Source organism: Haliaeetus albicilla, chromosome 26 (assembly GCF_947461875.1).
Source record: "Haliaeetus albicilla chromosome 26, bHalAlb1.1, whole genome shotgun sequence".
NCBI lineage: Eukaryota > Metazoa > Chordata > Aves > Accipitriformes > Accipitridae > Haliaeetus > Haliaeetus albicilla.
The window spans coordinates 2,510,294-2,530,713 of NC_091508.1; the positions used below are offsets into that span (position 1 = coordinate 2,510,294).

A 20,420-nucleotide genomic window follows, 5' to 3' on the forward strand; every position below is an offset into this window, starting at 1 on the left:
CCAGTACCAAGTTACCTGTGACACTGGTTCGCTCAAACCTCCTCTGCCCTGGCACCCCACGGCCTCCTCATTTCCCCACCCGCACCACCGCAGCCACCACAATAATACGGGTCACATCTTTCCAAGGACCACACAAACACCCCGTGGCCCGACAGCAGCACCCCAGGGACATGGGACACAGAGCTCGTGCCGCTGCGTGGCCCCAGCTGAGTCACCTCGTTTGGCCCCTCTGCGTCCCCTCCCACGCGATGGAAAGATTAATCTCTCCTGCAGAACACAAGCATGGATACGGCACGTGTCTGACGTGAGGAATATGCATCTCAGGGAATCTCACCGGCATGAGCCCTCTTACCCGAGTTTAGGCAAAGCAAGGTGTGTTTGACAAATGTACTGTTTCTAGAGGAATTTACACCTCACCGTAAAGCTTTACAAACACGAATCCTTCCTGCTCACTGAGATCTGCTGCTCGGCGCTGATACCAACCCCTTCACAACCCCGCCGATTAGCTGATCGCCTCCTCTTTCCCGGAAAAGCTTCATTTCCCAAATCCGTCCGGCAGCGCCTCACCGCACCCGTCCCCAACACCCGGTCGTGCCCAGCCCTGTCCCGGGGACAGCGGCCCCTTTGCGGGCAGACCCCGGCCCAGGTCCCTTCCTCCATCCAACTCCCGGAGCACAGCACCGCGGGGCACTGGGGACCCCCCCTCCCGCCCCAGGGAAGCCCGACAGGTCCCCGCGGTATCCCGGGGGGGTGTGAGGGGGCGAAAGGGAGGGAGAGGGGCCGGGGCGGGGAGGAAGAACCCGGGCAAGGGCGCAGGCTGCGGGCTGGTAGAGTCGGGCAGAGCGGCAGGCGGGGCTGCAGTGCGGGACGAAGCGGCCGGGCAGCGATGCGGGCAGGGCTGCGGGGCAGCGATGCGGGCAGGGCTGCGGGGCAGCGATGGGCAGGCAGGGTGCAGGCAGGGCGCAGGCAGGGTGCTGGCAGGGCGCAGGCAGGGTGCTGGTAGGGTGCTGGCAGGGTGCAGGCAGGGCGTAGGCAGGGCGCAGGTAGGGTGCTGGTAGGGTGCAGGCAGGGTGCTGGCAGGACTCACAGTCGCAGCGCAGGGCCCGCTCCCGCACCGCTTCACCGCACAGGTCGCACCAGCCGCGGGGCGGGGGACGGAGGACGAAGCGGTGACCGCGGCCGCCCTCCGCCGTTTCTCCCGGTACCGTGAAGATGCTCCGCACGTCGGGCAGCAGCCGCGGGGTTCCGCCGCGCCGCCGCCGCCGCAGCTTCACCGCCCTGACCCCGCCGGGGCTCTCCGGGGAACGACCGGTCGTCGCTTCGGGGGGAACGGGGGGGCCGGGCGGTGGTCGCCGGCGCCGCATGGAAGCGGGCACGGAGGGTGGCAGCGGGCGGGGGGGGCACGGTCCCAACACCGGCGACGCCATGGGCTGGGAGAGCCGGGCGGGCGTGGGGCAGCGCAGGCGCCTTGGACCCGGCCGGGGGGGGAGTGGGTGGGAGGAGACACGGTCGCGGGGGGGGGGACCGGGACCGGCCCTACGGGAGACCCCTCCCGCGGAGACTCCCCGGAGGACCGACCCCTGGGTGTCCGCCCCCCCCCGCGGGAGCCATCACCGTTGGACAGCCCCCCCCCCCCCCCCCCCCATACCCCGGGCGTTCCTTCCTCGTGGAAACTCTGCGCCCCGTGGGAATTCCCCCACCCCGCCTCGCCCCTCCACGGGACCTGGGCTGCCTGGGGGAGCTCGTACACCCCCCCCACCCAAGGTCCGGGTCCCGCGGGGGGGGGATGCAGCACAAAGCGGAGCCGGGGGCTTTCTCCTTGAGCGCAGCCGCCTCCCACCCCGTGGCCCGGGCTTTGCCCCCGCGGGAGCTGTCGGATGAAACTGAAACAGGCTGGTGCAAACCTTCAAACCTTCCCCTGGCACAAGGTGGGTGCGTGGACCAGGCTGTGAGGGCAGCTGGAACAAATGTACCTTTCCCCACTGCAGTGACAGCGGGGCTCCGGAGCGACTCTCAGGGCGGTGAGCCGAAGTAATTATCTCTCCCAGATGAGGCTCTTGTGGTTGTGGGAAATGCGAAAAGGAAAATATTATGGCCAAATTTTGAAGTGGCTCCAAGCAGGCTCCAGCTCCGAGGACGCCCGTGCCTGCCTAGCTAGCTTGCAAATCCCTCCCCTGGGCCAAGGAGGTTTTGGGGGTGCACGAATGGGGGTGGCTGGACCAGGCGCGGCATGGTCCTCTGCCGCTCCGCCAGTCTGATTACTAAGTGACTCTCTCCTCCTTTGAACACAAGGGCTGGATATCGCACACGATGCAAAGGTCCCCTGTCACCATAATGCCTTCCCCACTGGCTGGAAGAGGCAGGAGCTGCTGCCCTTTTCCCCCATGGTCGTACTGGTTTGAAATCTCGGAGACAATTGCCCCTGAACTTCTTTGGTTTGCGTGAGAACAGCCAGGTAAAGAGGCAGCTGCAGTGAGTGCAGTGCTGGGCTGTGTGAATCCTGGCTTCTGCGCTCGCGGGAAGCTGAATTTGATGTCTCATGAATTCTTGAGGACAGGATAAGCCAAGGATATCTAAATCCTTTTCAAGGATTTTAATTTGAAGGATGGATTAAAACACTGGCTCTGAGTTACAAAAGACTAGTGCCATAAGCAGTCACTAATAAGAGCTTCAAACTAAAGGAGCTATAATGCAGCTTGAAAAATTCTAGTTTTGTTCTGTGCTAAGTAGCAAGATTAGTTTTTGGAAGGTCTTTTTCTTCCATATTCAGGATCCTGATTCACTTTTATGAGTCCTCTGCTTCTGCTTGAGAAAAGCAGCAGATTTATCCCTGGGTAAATTGTTTCCCCCAAAATTGGTGTTTTATCCTGTGTTCTTCCCAGACCATTGATAGTATAAGGAATCACCTGCAAGAAAGCAGACGACCTTTCTGAGGGCAAAGATCTACCTGGCACCTGGCTGGGAACCTGTTAAAACCATTCTGGATGTTTGCTTTTCCAGTGCCATCCTGAGGCACAATTTCAGTCTCAGTTTTGCGGTGTCAGGGTGGAGGAGGCAGGAGGGGATCCCCAGCTCATCGTGAAGGACTTTGGTTTCCCTTGCCCCCGAGGAAATCCCCGGTGCCTGAGAGCCGAGCGGCCGCAGCGGGTGTGCATGCACAGCCTGACTGCAGCTTGCAGCCAGCTTCCCGCAGGAGATGCTCCAGCGGAGGCTGACATCCTCAGGAAAAGTCCTCCTGATGCCAGAGGACCCTCTGCCCACGGGTCACAGGCGTTGGCCCCTTCTTGCTGGCAGCTGACGTGGCTGTGCCAGGGCTGGCCGGGGAAGCTGCAGACCCCAGCTCCTAGAACAAATAATGTAGTATTTTCTGTCGACGTAGGAAGCTTTGGCTCATACCTGCACGAGAGATGTGGCAGAGTTGTTACCCTTCTCAGCTGTCTCTGCAGGTATTCAGGTCTGACAGCCTAGGAAGCTCTTTTAGGCCAAGGGTTAAAATATTTGGGGAAAAAAAACCTAATTAACATTGGCAGGAAAATTCCTGTTTCATTTGGATTCCGGGAGTCCCCTTTGCAGCTGCTGTGTTATGGCAGTTTAAGCATGACAAGGGCTATTAGCAAAAACTCTTTTTTCTTTTTGCCAAGAAATAAATCCCTTTTTGTTGAAGCCAAACATGTTCCAGGTCAAACACTCAGCTGGTACGAATCAGTGCAGCTCCACTGAATCTGAGGAAGTGTGGCAGGAGACTCTGCCTGGGCTCCCTGCCCTGCTCCTACAGGGGATGTCAGTGAATTCGAGCTGGATTAAAAATAATGTTCATTATAAAACTAGGAGAATCCTAGAAAATAATTTGCGGGAGAAAAGCTTTTAAGTGATTGCTTAGTTCCAGCTCTTCTACGGTAAGTAGTTGGGTTTGACAGTCAGGGTGTTGGTTTTTACAATTAAAATGAATGGCAAAGTTTGGTGCCAAATTCCACTCAGGAAGGTTTCCTGGCGGGGGGAGCTCCTGGGTGCGCTTTGCCTGTTCTTACAAGAAAGCAAAGCCAGGAACAGCCCCAGAGCTGCCACTCCTTCCTCATTTTGCTCCCTTGCTGAGACTCGGGGCAGCGCTGCAGCAAGATGTTCAGCTCCAGGGATGCACTATTTTGCCTTACATCCCCGTACGTCTCCCAGCAGAGGTTAGAAATATCTGCTGCTACGGTCAATCCAAGGAGCATCCGTGGCCGGCCACCCCTTGCTCTATCCTTGCTGCAGCTCTGCTTCTGAGCACCATCAGGTAATGAGAGTCCTGGCTCTCAGGGGCTGGGGACGGCCTCCGGGCAGCCACGGCAGGCCCAGACTCAGCTGAAGGCTTTTGGTTTAGCTAACGTGTGTCCCCTCCAGAAAAGAGGCTGGAGAGGAAACTGAGGGAAAGGTGAAGGGCAGAGTCGGGTGGTTTGTTTTCTATGGAGGGACGGGTCCAGGCACGCACTCTGAGCATCCCTACTGCTGTTGAGTCAGACGCGTTTGCTTGCCCAGATGATGGCTCAACCTCTCCTTCCAGATGCACAGTCGGTCCCTGGGAGGTGCAGCAAGTCCCTCACCCTTGGACTTTGCTGGTGCCAGTGCTGTCCTTTAACCCCAGCAGCCAGTCACAGTTTACACACTGGTAGGAACCGGGCAAACACAGAGGGAAGGGCTTTGTGCAGGGAACAGAAATGAATCCAAGCATTCATTTTTCCTGCCAGAGCAGCCTCCCACCCTGCAGGACCGTGGGGGACCAGCGCTTCGCACCAGCCGTTTGCTGCCACTGTGAGCCTCAGTAGCGCGGTCCCTTTCCCTGGGGAGGGTTCGGAGGGCAGGGCAGAGATTTATATGTTTTTGCACTCATGTGTGCCAGGGAGTGGTGGGAAGAGCCAAGGCAATTCTGCCCATTGGTCTGCCAGGAGCCTCCCAGGTGTAAATACTCACGTCTGAGCCCGGCTGGATGGGATTTGTCACCCTGCCTGGCTTTGGCTGCAGCCTGGGGACGTTGGTCCCCTCTGCTGCACTACGGAATGTGGGTTGTGGGATCAGGGTGACAACCCATAAATCACGCTGGGGGCAGGCGGGAAGAGGTGGACGGAGGGGCGGCGTGTCTGACTCTTCCCACAAAGAGCTCCTTGATACCATCTAACGCTCACGCTCCCGAGACCCCAGGCTTCCCGTATCGCTGCTCCGCACGCTGCTGCTGGTGAGCAGCTGACTCAGCCGATAACCAGAGGATTACGGCTCCTTGTAAAACCCAAGGTCAAAAAAACAGTAGGAAAATCAGAGCATAATAACTACCCCTAACAAAGGGCTGGGTGCAGCCCCGACGTGGAGCATTGGCGTCCTTCTGCAGCTCTCTGTGTGCTTCCTGGGGGGCAATGAGGTGGGGGGTAACGTGTTTCCCCTCCATCCTATTTCTCTGGAGCGTAACAGGAGTGAAGTGTTGTGCATGCCCATCCTGGGGCAGCTCCAAACGCTCACAGCCAGCCCCACAGAGAACCTGCTCGGGTCCCTCCTGTCCCCGTCCCAGCTCTGCCATCCCGGCTGCTGTCACCTCCACAGATGAATGCATCCTTTCACCCTGCGTGTTAACAGCAGGGGTGGCGGCTTAGGATTTCTTTTCATCTTTCGCCTAAAAGAAAAAGAAATATCCTTGCTTTCTCTTGCGGAGATGTGTCTAGAGAGGGTTTGAGGGAGCCCTTTTGTCTGAGATTTTGCCTTGGCATTCAGTAGCACCCCCAGGTACGGTGGCTGGAGCCACAGTTTCAGTACAGGGTTGTTTGGAGAAGGCACACACCCTCACATGCATAAACAGAGAACACAGTTACATTTATAGAAATGTACCAAAAAAAGAGAATCCTCCCTCGGCCTCCCACTCCCATGCCCCTCAGCAGCCCAAACACAGGGCTGGGCTGGAGGTGAAGCCCTGAAGCAGGAGGAGAGGCTGCAGTGTCTGCGGGCAGACGTCTGCGGCTTCCACCTTCCCCGTGCTCTTGCCTCCTGGGCAGAGCACTGGAGCCGTCCTGGGCTGGATCTGCTCTCTCGTCCATCAGGTACAGCATCCCTCCTGCTTTGGGCTCCTGCCCTGCTCCATGAAGGCTCAGGGAGCAGAAGTACGTTAAAAGTGGGAGTAATCCCTGAACGAGTAAGAGGGCAAAAGATAATTTATCTGTCTAGCCTCTTCCTCTTCATCATCTGACATGGTGATGCAGGGAAGCTAGAAAAATGTGAAGTCCTTCAAGCACTTTTTAAAAGGAAAAAAAAAAAACCCCAACAATTTTCTGGTCAAATTTTCAGAGGCTCAAGGTTTGCAAGCCACTCAAAGCTAATGCTGGTGAACTGTGCAAAAGTGCTGGAGCGGAGAGGTAGGACACAGAGAGCTCCTCAAACACGAATGTCAAATGTCTCCGATGCTCTGGACCCAAAGTGCTGTAAGTGTTCCCTGCTGTGGAAAGCGGTTTGCTTCAGCAGCTGCAAATTCACCACATCTCTCAAATACCAGGAGTGGGGGCAGCCCCACTTAACCTGCAAGAACAAAACCAAAGGCTTTAGGCTAGAGAGGAATCGCCTGGGCTCATGCAGTCCCAAACTACAGTTTGGGCTAGGCACTAGTCTTTGGGCTCATTCCTGTGTCTCTTGGGGTAAGCTCTTCATATCGAAAAGCATACCAGACCTTGCTTATCCCCTTATTCACAGTGGAGATGCTGCAACAACACAGTTGGTCCTATAAAAACAGGGCTGGGGTGAATCACTGATTTCTTTTTTTCTTTTAAAATCTGATCTGAAACCCTTTGACATTTTGATATGCATATCCATATTGTTGATTTGCTTTTAGATCCTCAAAAAAAGGTTGCAGAGGAAAAAACTCAGGGGGGTTGTCAGCAGTAGGATGCTGGGTTTTGCACAGAGTTTCATCCAGAAATGGAAAGCATCCACTTCTCCATCGCAGTCAGCAGCTGACACTGCTGAGCAGCCCAGGAAAAAAGGCTGGAAAGATGGTGTAGACATGACATAGCACTTGCAGAAGATCATGCTTAAACTTCCAAGAGAGAGAAACTCTCTTCTGCTGCCAGATCATGATGTAAACTTGGTGCCATTAAAACCCCCATGTGAACCACCCCATGAGTAGCTGTGGTTGTGCTCGGCACCAGGCACGGCTCCCCACGCCGGAGTTCATTCACAGACTCCCAGGGAGCCCACCCAGACCCACCGCCCCTTCCCAGGGGCCATGTCCTGGTGTTAGGGGCAGGAATCGCTGCTCGGAGCAGCCTCTCTGGTCGCTCTTACTCACCGCTCAATGACGCTGTTGTTGAACTGGAGATCACAAGTTACTGACCTCATCTGCTCCAGGAGCTCCTGCATCCTGCCGGGGACACAACCAGCCCCTTATCCCCGTGCTGCTCAGCCTCCTGCTCCCCGCGGGACCACGTCCTTGCAGAAGGGCTGGCTGAGCCGGCAGGGATGATGACCCACGGGTCGCCGAGCGGGGATGGCACCCGGCAGGGCCACGGCGCGCGCGGCGGTGAAGGGCTTTTAACGCAGACTGTCCCAGCCCTGCAGACGAGGAGCCCTCCGCCCCAACGCTTGCCCGGTTGCTGGTGCAGAGGATGAGCAGCGGGAGGTCCCGCTTCTTCCCGGGGGAGCTGGGCTGTCCGCAAAACCCTCTTCCAAAAGACTCACCGAAAAGCCATCTCCTGGTGTGCCTGGCTCAGATGGAAGGGTGAAGGCGCGGGAGGAACCGGGGCCAAACTCTGTTTCTCCGTCTGGAGAAACCTGTCCAGAGCCTGCAGAGACGGAGAGACTTGGCAGCCCCGGGCAGGCAGCGGGGCTGTTGGCGGTGGTCTGATCCCCGGGTGCTGCAGTGCCTCGGCTCTTTCTCCCTGCAGCCCTGCGAGTGTGGCATGCCTACCCCGGGACAAAACACTTTGGGGAAATGACGCCTACATAGTCACACGCAGCACATCCACTTCGTCAGTTCAAACAAAATAAAATAACCAAAGGACTAGGGCATCTACTGGGTGGCTGTGCCGCAGCTTGGTAGGTAGTCCATCGTGAAAGCTGGAGGTGAAGCATCATTTTTCTACCACTGCAATTCCTGTTTATTGGATACAGATTCCTGTGTGCCAGGCAGTCCTCCAGACCAGGGGTGCCACTGCCAAAGGTTTACCCATTCCTTGCTCGCGCAGTGGGGGGAAGCAACTTGGGGATCACCCCCAAAGAACTGCAGCAAGTCGTTTAAAAATGCTCCAGGGTTTCCCTACTTAAGACAGGCGCTCATGCACACGGTGGGTGCTGGGAGAGGGGAGCAGCAGCGTTATCTGGAAGCGGGGAGATGCTGTGCAGCTGCACCCCGGGGCAGGACCCCGCGCGGGCACCTACGCTCTGCAGGCAGTCCTGGCACTCCATTGCCTCCACGCTGCAGGCGCTGATGCAGTTGCTGAGCCTCTTCAGATGCTTCTTTATCTCACAGACTTTCCTAGAAAGAAAAACGATGACAAAATTCCCGGTCAGCGTTCGGCAGCAGTGTGGTTATAATTTTGTGTGTGTGTGTTTTACTTCTGCACTGCTTTCTGCAAACCTGTCTGGATCTAAGTTAAAATCCTGAAGGAAAGCAAGTGAGTCACAACAGTGTTGTAACTGCAGCTGCAGCTCTGCTAATAGCCACCATAGGCCAGGTTATCCAAACAACACTAATAGCAAATTAATTAGGGAAAGTGTTGCTTATATGAGAGACAGCTCAAGCCCATCCCTTCTGCCGTAAGCGCCACGCAGGCCGGTCCTCCGTGCCCTGTGGAGGACTGACCATCTGCTCAAAAAGGCTCCTTGCTTTTGCATTTCTTCGTGCATGCTCTCCTTTCGCATTTGAAGCATATGAAGGCCAGAAGGGTTCCCCCAGAGCATGTCCTTGGGGCCAGTCTCTCTGCAGGCACCACGATTGACACCAAAGCCCAAACCAGGCAGCATCTCTGTGGGCTCTGCCGCTGGGGCTGAGCTGGGCCAGGATGGTGCGACCAGTGCCCCGCTCTGCTCTGCCCCAGCCTGGGGAGTAAATCCTCCTGTGAGTTTCTGGGGGACCGACTGCCTTGTTCCTGCCAGGGTGAGGGGCCCCGAGGTGGAGGTGCCACGCACCCGGCAGGCATGCCGTGAGTTGGATAAAAAGAGACTTGGTTTGGCTTTAAAAAAAAAAAAAAAAAGGAAAGAATATTTAAGGTGAACAGTCCACCTCCAGTCTCCAGAAAAACAGCCACCACACCACAAACCCTGGCTGCTAGCAGGAAGAAACTCAAAACAGGACAATTAAAACTGAAGTAACAATAAATCAAAAATATCCACTTGTGACTCACGATGCCTTCTCCCTAAGGACAGAAAAACAGATACAAAAATACTCCAGAAAAACATGAAGAAGCTTTTTTCCTCCCTGTGAGCAAAGCTAAAAGCCCTGCTTTAGTGCAGACAGGGCTCCTGCGCTGCATGGGTTTTGTGGGGCTCTACACCCAGAGAGGAATCCCACCCTGAGACAAAATTCCCGCTGAAGCCAAGGGGAGATTTCAGTGCCCCACGATGGGACGTGGTGGGAGGTGACTGTGGGCAACAGCTTCTGTCCCCGAAGTGAAACCTGCCTGTGGGCGAGGGTTTGCAGCGTGGAAAGTCCCGGCTGCACAAGCTGAGGCTGGAAAGGGGAGAAGGCAGGGACAAGGCAAGGCAGGACAGGGCAGACACTGCCTGCTGCTCCTGGGACATTCCTGAGCACCTGGGACAAACTTCTAGCCTAAAAATCCACCCCCTAGTAAATCCTGTGCAGGGCTACTCCACACCAGAAATAGGCACCAGGTCAAAAGCCGGGTTTAATTCTAAGGCGTTCTAGAAAATCATTCTCCTTCTGCCCACACTGGCAGCCCAGGGGAACGGATGCTCCTCTCTGAAAGGAACCTTGCAATAAAAATCCAATTTCTGCAACATCCTCTTCCCCTAACGGCCTCCCCCTCACCCCTGCTCTTTGCTGCTGCAGTAGGCAGTGGATTGTGCTCAATCACCACAAGGTAATTTGCTCTTTGCATTATTCCCCAAACACCATTTAACAGAAAATCATTCCTAATAAGTAGATCTCTTTGTCTCAATAGCAATTTTGTCCTGATAAAATAACCTCTCCCCGTCAGAGAGTGAGGTAACCAGCTGCTTGAACTCAAGCTGCAAGTTTGGGGGGCTTTTTAAAAACAAAAGACTGAAAACAACAGGGCAGAAATACATGGCAAGGGATAAGAACCAGCGTACACAGCAGGATTTCTAGCAGTCACACAGAGCTGCTTCTTTAAGGTCTTATTACCCTTTTACGAGTCCCTCAGCAGCAGTTACCAATAACATCATCTCCATCTGCATCCCAATACTCGATCAATAGCAGAGTGCATTCTGAAGCCCTGGTCGTTGGAAGGTTACTGGAAAGTCCCCTCTCCCATCCCCACCAGCTCCGAAAGCCAGAGCCCCGAAACCCCAGGGGCTGGTACCTCATCCTGCTGCCGTGGAGGGCCAGGGCCTCCTGGTACTGCTGGACACAGTTGTCCTGGAAAATCAACAGAACCTTCCTGGCCAGATGCCCTAAATTCACCCTAAAACCAGGAGAAAGAAAAAAAAAAGAGAGAACACTTATTTCCTTAAATGTATGAAAATGAACATCACAGTTCACATGGCAGGAGACCTAAAGCTGGCTCCCAAATGGAGAAAGAGGGACTGGATGCTCAGTAATGAATTTTGCATCAGTGTTATAGAGCAAATCTAATTATGATGAAGAGGGGAAGGAGGTTTCGGGGGCCAGGGGGACCCAGCTGGGTTGTCATCCCCACCTCTGGGGCACTTCTGAGACATCTTTACCTTGGAATTTTAGGCAAATGTCCAAGGTTAGACTGAAGATTAATTAAGATAAAGGAGTTGCCTGTTAAATTGCACCATCCCTGGTATATACTGAAGTGCACTTTATTTCTTGCCTATGTTAAATTCCCCCAGTTTCAGTGGAAACTGAAAGGAGGATTTTTAAAGGCACAAAAGCTGTCAGACACTTCACCCCCACTGAAAGTCAAGCAGATGTGAAAGCACGGACACTTCCTAAATCAGCATCTCGGCGAATAAATGGCCACAAACTGAGTATTGCGTGAGCAATAGCCTGAAACGTGCTTATCCCCGCAGTGCAACGCAGGGATTTGGCCCAACAGCAGCACCCTGCCCCCGGGTCTGCAGAGTTTTTCTCACATCTTCCTCTGAAATAGCTTGTAGCTTGAAAGTTTTGCTGTGAAGGGTCCCGCATGGACGAACCATCACAGAAGCCGTTTACAGGTGCCCTCTCTCAGCATTAGTGACCCAGGAACATTTTACATCCCCTTAGGATTCAATCAGAGCAGGCAGCAAACACCCGCCTTGCCGCAGCATAGGGCAGGTCCTGGAAAGGGGAGAGGGTTGGGACTTACTTATCCAGCTTGTGTATTTGTTCCTCATTGTAGCCCAGCCCTGGGGAGGAAAGACACCGGTCACCACATGTTTTCTGGTTCATAACCTAATAAGTGGGCAATTTCACAACACACAGAGATCACTCGAGGGGCTTTTCAGGGCTGCAGCCCCTGGGACTACTGTTATGGCACAGAAATAACTGCTAAACCCAGCAAACTGAAATAATTAAATTTTCCACAGGGATGTTCCTGCTGCAGCCCCGTGCCTCGTGCCCCCAGGGCTGCCGTCCCCATCACTTACGCAGACACGTCCTGGCCTTCTTGAACTGCTTGTAGATCAGCTGCATCTTCTCCAGGCAGCACTCGATCTGCCGGATGCTGAAATCGGGACAGGGAAGGAGACGTGAGACCCCGCAAGAGGAAGGGTATGAGGTTGGGGTGAAATTAGCGCTTTGGGGTGAAATCCGAACACGCCGTAACTAGGGGACACTGCGGCTACCCATGTCTGCGCATAGGGACATCACGCAATATTACACGTGCGTGCACAGGGCTGTTAAAAGCTGTTTGCAGTGAAGGGCTGCGCCTGGCTGTTCGGGAGCCCACGGCGATGTCTGCTCAATCCAGCTGAGAACAGCAGAGCGTTGGCAGGCATTTCGGTAAAGCTGGCTCTACTACAAACCTCTTGTCCTCATGCACTTGTTGCCCGTGCTTCACCAGTTCCGTCAAAATGCCGTCCAGCGCCCCTTGAAAGTCAAAGATGCTGTGGGAGCACTGGGAGAGCTCCTCAGCCACCTGTGGATGAGGAGGAGATGTTGGAGCCGGCTGCTCCGAATATCGCCTGCGGCTGCGGGTGCTCCCTGGCCCCGCACGGAGCCGGCTGCCCGCGGGGGCTCACCCTCTGCAGCCTTGTCTTCACCGTGGCCACGTCCTTCAGAGCCGGCACCCCGCTGCCTGCAGGAACGGCCTCGTACCTGAAGAAAGTCAGAAAACGAATAGTCCTGAAGCAGAACACAAGCCAGAGGCAGCCGTCACCTGGGCAAAGGAAATCCATCCTGTGGTGGAGGCAGTGTCAGAGTCGCTGGGGGAGCTGGGAGGTGGTTTGCTCAGGCAATAATTCTGCGTTCAGGGTACGGGATCTGAGCCGCAAGATGCAAAGCGCTGATCCGGTAAAAACTCACCCTGTTGTGTCCAATTTGTTCCAAAATTCTTAGCTTCATAGCCACTGGCTCTACGCCAGATCAGATGTTGTCTGCCTCCCTGCAGCTGGCATGGGAGCGTAACGCTGAGCGGTGCACACTGGCTAAGTCAGCAGAAATACGCCTGATCCAGACCGTGTTGGAAGGGATGGATAAGGCAGCAGCATCCAGCTGCAGCATTAGTGCTCTTGGCACTACAGCCCTGCGCTAATCCGGCTGAAGTCAATGGGAACCATGTGTCCCTGTCTTTTTGGATGAAATGGAAATTAAGAGACTTGCTGAATTGAAAAGAATGGAAGAAGAGCAGCCCAGCAGCAAAGAATTTTCCACTACAACAGCAACAAAACAGAAAAGCAAAATAACTGTGGATTACTTCAGATAAAATGGGTTCAGCTTTCCCTGGGGCAGCGTGAGTGGGAATGGGTGCATCGGTTATGTTGGGGACAGCCCAGGGTTTCTCCGTACTTCAGCCTCCGATGAATGCTCCATTCGTGGAGCCTCTTGAATGGAAATAAGAGACATCTCATCACGGATGGGGTGGTCAGGCGGGATGCCAGCTCCGTGGGAATGCAGCACGATGGGCTGCCGGCCGCTGCCCGATGCTCCCCACGCTCGGCTCTCCAAGGCTGTTTGCAGGGAGCGGGGCTGGCCATGGTGGCCAGACCCCAGAGGGGACCTGGCACCTGATGCCATCCTGCCCATTATTTTAACTCTCCTGGCAGAAGTGGCTCTTTTTTTTCCCTTTCCCACAAGCTGGCAGCAGCAGCCCTGTCTCCTTCTCGCACTAACTCTGCAGCTCATGGGCTGTAACAGTCAGAAAACCCTGGAGCAGGAGCCGGGGAGCAAGGACTAATTCTGGGCTCCTGTGAAACCAGGGACTGATCACTAAAAACTGAAGCAAAGAGGGAGAAACAGCCAGAGTGGCTCATTTCCCACAGCCTCCACGTACGGCGAAAAAGCCTCTTATCTTCCAGCTACCAGCTTATTCCTGGAATTTTACTTATTGCTGATTATTCAGGCACCTTTGAGAGTCCCGTATCTTATCTGCAGCAGCCGCAGCCCAGCGCCTGCATCCCCACGGCCACAAAGCCACACTTACAGCACGCGGGTCTTCACCTCAGTGAGCTGCAGGCAGGTGAGCACCGAAAGAGCCCCTCTCCTCTGCTCCAAAATCCTCAAGCACTCCGTTTTCAGGTTCCCACTGCCAGGACAGAAAACAGCCCATTCGACTCATGCTCCCCAGCAGCCCAACCTCCGTCCCGGGACCGGCCACGCGTGGCGGGGGATTAGGATGGAGCTGGTGGCTCCTCTCTGGCTGCTCGTGAGAAAATGGGGGACTGGATGCATGTAAAACTGGGTGCAGCTCCCAGGCAGGGGGGTCTTGCCTGCCAGACACTGTCCTGCCACTGCACAAGAAGTTCCTGCCCCGAAGGAAATGGGTGAGACACTGAAAATGCACTATTATTACTATTATTATTATTATTGTTATTGTTATTATTACTACCACTACTATTATTATTACTATTATAATAATTATTATTCTGTTTTCCTCAGCATCTCCTAAACTGAAAAAAGTGACTCAAAAGTAACAAATGGGGACGGGAGCATCCTCACAACACCGAGTGGTATTTTCCTATAGGTCCAGTCCCCTCTCAGCCTGGCACACACTGACCATTGCGCTGTGCCCCTTCCCAGTACGCCATGACCACATCCCACCAGACCCAGCGGTCCTGCACTGTCTGGAAGAGGCTGGAAAACCCCGAGCAGTTTAACTCTCGACACACAAATCTCTCGGTGCTGGGAAGGGACGGGGGTCCCCCCCACGCCGCCCACGACCGCGGTGGCTCCGGCACTCACATCACCCAGCGGAGACCTCTCGCCAGCAGCTCCCGGCAGCGCCGCAGGTCCTGGGCGATCCACAGCGTCTGGTGCACGGCACCCACCGCGCTCTGCAAAAGCAAAGGGCGCTGCCGGCGGCTGCACCTCCGCGGCCGGGGCTCCCCCGGGATGCACGGACACCCCCACGTACCTTGGCTGCGCTGCAGTCGGCCACCACGTCCACCTTGGGGACAAACTTCGGAAACTCAAGGGCTGCTGGAAAGACAGACAGCGGTCACTTTGGGGAGCGAGACCAGAGCTCCCGAGCCGCGGCTACGGACCCACAGGGATGTCTCACACCCGCCTAAGAAAAACCTGCGGCCGCTCAGGATTTCAGGCAGAGGAGCAGCCACGATGCTGGAGGCTTAGCGCAGCCCTCCAAGGTATTTTGGAAATGTGGACAAAGGCACGAACCACCTGCAGAGCCCCGTGTGGTGGGTGGCCGTGGAGCTACAGCACACGGCGGGGGAAAACTAACCCTGGAACCTCCTAATCCTGCTCCGGCATCGTAACCCCTCCACCTCCTGCTGTGCACTGGAGTCTATTAGGATAATAATTTAAGGAAATCTCTCTTATGGCACCCACCCAGCACGCCGTGATGCATCTCCAAGCCAACAGTACTCACAGTCTCTGTATCTCACTCCTACTATCTCTTCTGGTTGCTCAGTGGTGCTCAGCAAGGTCAGGGGGTTGTGCTCTGTGGTTTTGCAGAAATTATGAGCTTGTAGATTAGGATCCAACTCATACAGATGACCTTCAAAAAAATATTCTTGATGGTGAGGGACTATATTTGTTTGTTTGAAGACAGCATCTAAAAACTTGGTGGTACTGAAATGAAGAAGAAATGAAAGGATGGGGAATAAACAATGAGCGCTCAGATTTCCATCGCTTTAACAGCCTGCCACCCTCTTCTCATAGTAAAATACTGCACAAAGTCAGTGGAGTCCCTCAGACAACCCCCCTGGGGCTCTCCATGTGCCATGCCAGGAGCCGACAGCTCCCAGTTAATGAACTCTCCAGCAAAGGCTGGTTTGAGCCTGGTTTGTTTTAAGCTGGTTTAACTGCGGTGCAAAGGGAATGGGTGCTCCCCCCAGGTTCACCTACTGGAACGAGGGGCCGAGGCTCCTGAGCTCAATTCCCAAATTCACTTTTAACACGGCCTCGGCATCCTTACGTGTTGTAGGAATGGATGTAGATGCGATGCGAGGAAGCTTGCTGCAGGGAGAAGACGTCGACCACGATCCTGTGCAAAATGTCGTTGGTTTCTGCAAAAAACTGGTCGAATCCCCAGCATTTCTCCTGATCCGCCTCCAGGATGTTAGCCAAAATGGGTATCAGCTGGTCCTTCAGCCCCCTGCAGCAGCAGCAGAAGAGATGTTCGCACAGACTGGCATAACCCTGAGCCATCCCCGCAGTGGTCCGCGGGGCCGGGGAGAGGTGCAGCCCCTCTCTTGTGGCTGAGCTCCCGTACCAACGGAGCCACTGCCCTGCCTTACACCCCCTTTTCCTGGCTGTAAAGCAAAGACCTGGTCTGAGAGCTCTGACTTCTGCAGACGAAAAGCTCATCTGCCTCGTTAAAAAATTCCTGCAAGGGACACTCACGCCGAGAGCCGGCAGGTGACGGGCAGCTCGTAGCTCCACTCAATGCTCCCGTTCTCCTGCCTCTGGACCCCCGCGATGGCTCCGGCAGGCTTCTCGGTGGTAATTTTGTACCTGTTGAAAGAAAATTTCTTGCAGCTGAAATGAGCCAAGGGACCTCTGTTTGGGCACTACATCGCTCGGGTTCAGCAAAGAGGGAAAGGGCAGAGTGTGGATGGGCTGGGAAAGATATGATTAGCAGAAAGAAAAAAAAAAACCGCACAGAGGGAAAATACTTCAGGAAACAGTCAAAAACTTTCAAGCAAACATTAACCCTGCCTCCTCTTCCAGCCGTTTAGCCACAAAGTCACGAGAATGCGTTTTGAGGGCGAACGTGGTAAATGGGGCACAGATCCTTTAGCACACTGCACATGCACGCTCTCGACAGGCTACATTTCAGGGCTTTCTAGGCTATGTGGGATTAAATGAGCAGCAAATTACGTAGTCACACGGTGCTGCTGGCACACACCAAGCCACAGCCGGGTTGTCCTGCAGCCCCCCAGGTCCCACCTCCCCACTCAGCAGCAACCAGCCCTCCCAGCTGGACGCGGTACCTACATGATCTCCTTGTTCCTGCGAGGTCCCCCGAAGGGGACGAAGGGGAGGCTGCCGGTGGCAGCGTGGTAGAAGGTGACGCCGATGCTCCAGAGGTCGACGGTGACGCCGTAGGCTTTCTGCTGCGGCTTGCGCAGGACCGCTCGCTCGTACATGTCCGGGTGCTGCAGGGACGAAGCAGAGAGCAGCGCTGCAGGTTTGCAGCGGGCATTGAGCCTTGGGTGCTGGGATTGAAAACCGACCGCTGGCTTTGGCCTCTCCTACTGCTGGATCCTCCAAACAAAATGTCAACTGGAACTCTACAGCAAAAGTGCTGAGCCCCGCATCTTTGAAAAACCTGGCCCCTTTGAGACTGGGCTCTCCAAGTCACTGCTGCTCTCTACAAGTTGCCCAGCCGTTGGATGGAGGGATGGGGACCAGCTTCCCCCAGGACTCCCTGTGGCCACCAGACTGGTGACACACCATACTCACGAGATATTCCTCCGTCCCATAGACGGACACAAACTTTTCATCATCATCCAGCTCTCGGGCGGCCCCAAAATCCGTCAGCTTATAGATGCTCTGCCCATCTTCCCCCATCAGCCGCATGATGTTCCCAGGTTTGATGTCTCTGTGGACAACGCCGTTCTCACGGAGGTGGTTCATCCCTGCCACTGGGCACAAGGGCGGAAGGCAGCGTTCATGCACGGGGCTGGAGCATTTTGCATTTTTGTTTAAATGTAGGAACATGAGAAGGGCCAGCGAGGGGACAAGCCCCAGGGCTGGTTGCACTTAAATGGGGACCAGTGTGACTGGGGGAATGGAGAGGATGAGCAAGTGCACGGTAGGGCATTGCCCTCCTGCTCCTCCGTCGTGGGACACAGCCTGTTCCCACAGCTTCCCGGCGCAGGTCCGCAAGGAGAAACCCTCAGGCTTCCCCTGAACGCCAAGTTCACAAACCCACCCTGTTCAGAGGTGCAATTTCTGACCGCTCAGCCCAACCCTCCCGTCTGTAGCCCCGGGCTGGTGCCCGCAGGGTCCCACCAGCACCGCGAGGTCCCACCAGCACCGCGAGGTCCCCAGCCCGCAGCTTCTTGGCACCAGGCTGCACTGGCAGTGGCAGGCAGCCACCCGTCCTGGGCTGGGGGGGCGCAGGGACCCCCCCACACTCACCCACACACTGCAGCACAATGAGGAACTCGGATTCGGCCAAGCCGAAGGCGTTCGCCGGGTCTTCCAGCACGTTCAGCAAGCTGCCGCTTGAGCAGTACTCCATCACCAGCACCTTCTGCTTGCTGCTGCCCTGCAGCGGGGAGCAGACGTGAGGGGCTCGGCCGGCCCCGTGTCCCAGCCGGTGGCGCCTCCCCACCCCCCAAGGTGGGACCGATCCCCTCCCTCGGTTGGTGGGTCCCTGGGTTTCTCCCGCTCAGACAAACCAGCGTTGGAGAATGTCCCCGCTGTGCCACGCGCCTGGCCAGGGGACAACAGCAGGTCACGTTTGTGCTCCAGCCCAGTGCTACCAGTGCCCCCAGCGCCCCCAGTGCCGAAGGGCTGGGCTGAGGCTTGGTGTGGAGCCAGAGGGAGGTGGGAGGAGGCAGCTCACTGGCCCAGTGGGTTTCCGAGCTAAGGTCCCGCTTACCGTCTCCTCCACGGCAAATAATTTGACAATGTTTTTATGGTTCAGCTTCCTCAGCATCTCGAACTCTCTCATCTGGACCTCCTGGGGCCGGAGGTAGCTGGCTTTATTAAACACCTTCACAGCAACCAGCTCCCCTGATTTCTGGGAAAAGAGGAAAAGGAGAAAAAGGAAATGGGAGGGGACACCATCCATACCCTAAGCAGCTCCATCAGCTCCGTTACTGTTCCCACATCCCGCTCGGGATGCAAACTGCGCTGACACCATAACGTGTGTTCTGAACGGGAGTCCCACAGCCTTCATTTTCTCCGTTGCAAAAGCAACCGGCTGTTTTTCACCTCCCTTTGCTTCCTGTCCCTGTAGCCCACGTGCTACATGGCAGCGTGTTTATTCAGCTTCATAAAATGTTTATAGCTGGGGCTGCGGCTGGCAGCTCCCTGCCTGCTCTCTGCGGGACAGGGCTGCTTCCAAACCTTCCTCGAAGCCGCCTCTCCTGCCCTGCGCCCTGCAGAGACAGCTTGCTCAATAAACTTCAAAGGCCAGCAAGGCAGAGAGTCTCTATTCTAACCTTGGCAAGTGTTTGCATGAAATATGCAAATCGCCAAGGACGGGGTTTTCAAAACCTCTGGGCATTCCCCCAAAACAGCTTCTTTCCCGCCCCCCCGCCCCCCCCGCAATGCACGGCAGCGCCGGTGAGCCGGACCCAGCTGCGAGCAACCCCAAAAGCTGCTCTTGAACCGCAGCCCCGAGCTGGTGCCGTGGAGGGGGTGGGGGAGAAGGAGCCAAATGAAAAACGAAAATAAAACCCAAAGCAGCCCCCAACGCTGCCGGCAGCCGGGGAGCTCCCAGGAGGGCGAGCAGAGGGGACCACGGGCGTCCCACGCCGCGGGGCAGGAGGGATGGAGGGGACAGAGGGGAGCCGTGGTTTTGGGGTGGCTGTCCCCCCCCCCGGTGCCCCCGCTCACCTTGTTGCGAGCTTTGTAGACACAGGCCGTGGCACCCTGGCCCAGGAGGTCCTCGGTGCTCCAGAGGTAGTTTGGGGTGCTCTGCATCTCCAGCAGCGCCGCTGCGGGAAGGGGGGGAAAGCACACGGGTCACCCCCGGGGGGCTGCTGGCCTCCTCCAGCCCCACCACCAAACCCCGGCGTTTATCCGTCCTGGCCTGGCAATGCACGGGGAAAAAAAGCCGGCCGTGGGACATAGTCCTTGGCCAGCAGCCGCCAGCCTCCTACCTCGCCAGCACCGAGCGGGCAACACCACACGAAGGGCCGCGCATGGACGGAGCTGTTAGTGCTGCCAAAAACCACCCTGTCGCTGGGACCTGTCAGGGCTGGCAGCGAAGCACTGACAGATGCATTAAAAAAAAAAAATACGAGCAAACAAACTGCCGAGCTGCAAGGTGGCGAGAGGCGCCTCCCCGCCCCGAGAACAGAAACCTATGGGATTGCAAAACCCGCTCTGCAAGCATCAGCTGCGGCTGGAGGAGGAAATGCTTCAGCTTCCTGCTCGAGAAAAAAATTCCCAGAATTGCAGCCATCCCCAGGCGTGCTGGGCTCCGCAGCCGCTCCGCCGGCTCAGCGGCCAGGCCTGGGATGGACTCCGGTAACAGCAAACGGTGCTGAGCACCAGCCACCACGCAGCCCTGCCTGGGACGGGGAGTCGGGAGTCGGGAAGCAAAGTCAGCTCGGGATCTGCATCCAGGGGCTGCGGCAGCCTTCGTTAGCCATGGCGAGCACCCGCCGTGTGCGGGGTCAGTGCTCGGCCCTGGCTGTCCCTGGCATGGGATGCAGCATCGCACGTCGGGATGCATTTGCAATGAGCTGCTGCCGCTGTCCTGCTTTACAGAGCCACCGCCTGCTCCGGATGGCTCCTCACAAGCCATGCCAGGGCCGAGGTGGTTTAGCTCAAGCTGTCCGTCTCCGAGAGCTGCTGTGCAGGAGTTACAGGTCCCAGAGCTTTCCTGCATCCCTGTAGCTGCAGGGATGGCTCCTGCAGAACTGCAGCTCCCCATCCCCGGGGGCAGCCCTCGAGCAGGTAAAACTGCTCATAATAAAGCGCAGAAAAGGAGGGAGGAAGCAGGTGTAAATCGAATAAAGAG

At 56.1% G+C, this 20,420-nt stretch overlaps 2 protein-coding genes across 3 annotated transcripts in view; both read right to left on the reverse strand.

Annotated features, from left to right (window-relative positions):
- RASSF5 (Ras association domain family member 5) overlaps positions 1–1,459 on the reverse strand; it is a 35,478-nt gene extending 34,019 nt beyond the window's left edge. The window contains exon 1 of the mRNA XM_069771678.1: positions 1,088–1,459. Coding sequence (XP_069627779.1) covers positions 1,088–1,427 — 340 coding nt within the window. The 5' untranslated portion in view covers positions 1,428–1,459. The remainder of the gene's footprint in view (positions 1–1,087) is intronic.
- A 4,355-nt stretch (positions 1,460–5,814) lies between these two features.
- IKBKE (inhibitor of nuclear factor kappa B kinase subunit epsilon) lies at positions 5,815–20,129 on the reverse strand. Of its 2 annotated transcripts, none has more exons than XM_069770619.1 (20): positions 19,289–20,129; positions 18,327–18,467; positions 17,861–17,990; positions 17,180–17,361; positions 16,712–16,872; positions 16,118–16,228; positions 15,690–15,869; positions 15,141–15,343; positions 14,667–14,728; positions 14,495–14,586; positions 13,737–13,838; positions 12,337–12,412; positions 12,121–12,233; positions 11,743–11,819; positions 11,463–11,502; positions 10,509–10,610; positions 8,386–8,482; positions 7,687–7,790; positions 7,298–7,369; positions 5,815–6,531 (listed from the first exon to the last, which is right to left on the reverse strand). In XM_069770619.1, exons 1-20 carry the CDS (start codon positions 19,373–19,375, stop codon positions 6,498–6,500), a joined length of 2,166 nt encoding a protein of 721 aa, XP_069626720.1. In that variant the 5' UTR covers positions 19,376–20,129; the 3' UTR covers positions 5,815–6,497. The 2 variants fall into 2 exon arrangements, with proteins under 2 accessions (XP_069626720.1, XP_069626719.1); XM_069770618.1 differs by having other exon boundaries at positions 14,667–14,731; positions 19,289–20,128.
- Between the last annotated feature and the right edge of the window lie 291 nt (positions 20,130–20,420).

Coding starts and splice junctions, on each gene's coding strand:
- IKBKE (XM_069770618.1), bottom strand. CDS start 19,375: ATGCAGAGCACCCCAAACTACCTCTGGAGCACCGAGGACCTCCTGGGC. Junction 17,991..18,326: donor TATTTGCCGTGGAGGAGACG/GTAAGCGGGACC, acceptor TCCCCGCTGCAG/GGCAGCAGCAAGCAGAAGGT. Junction 16,229..16,711: donor CGCAGGAACAAGGAGATCAT/GTAGGTACCGCG, acceptor TTCTTTCAACAG/GTACAAAATTACCACCGAGA.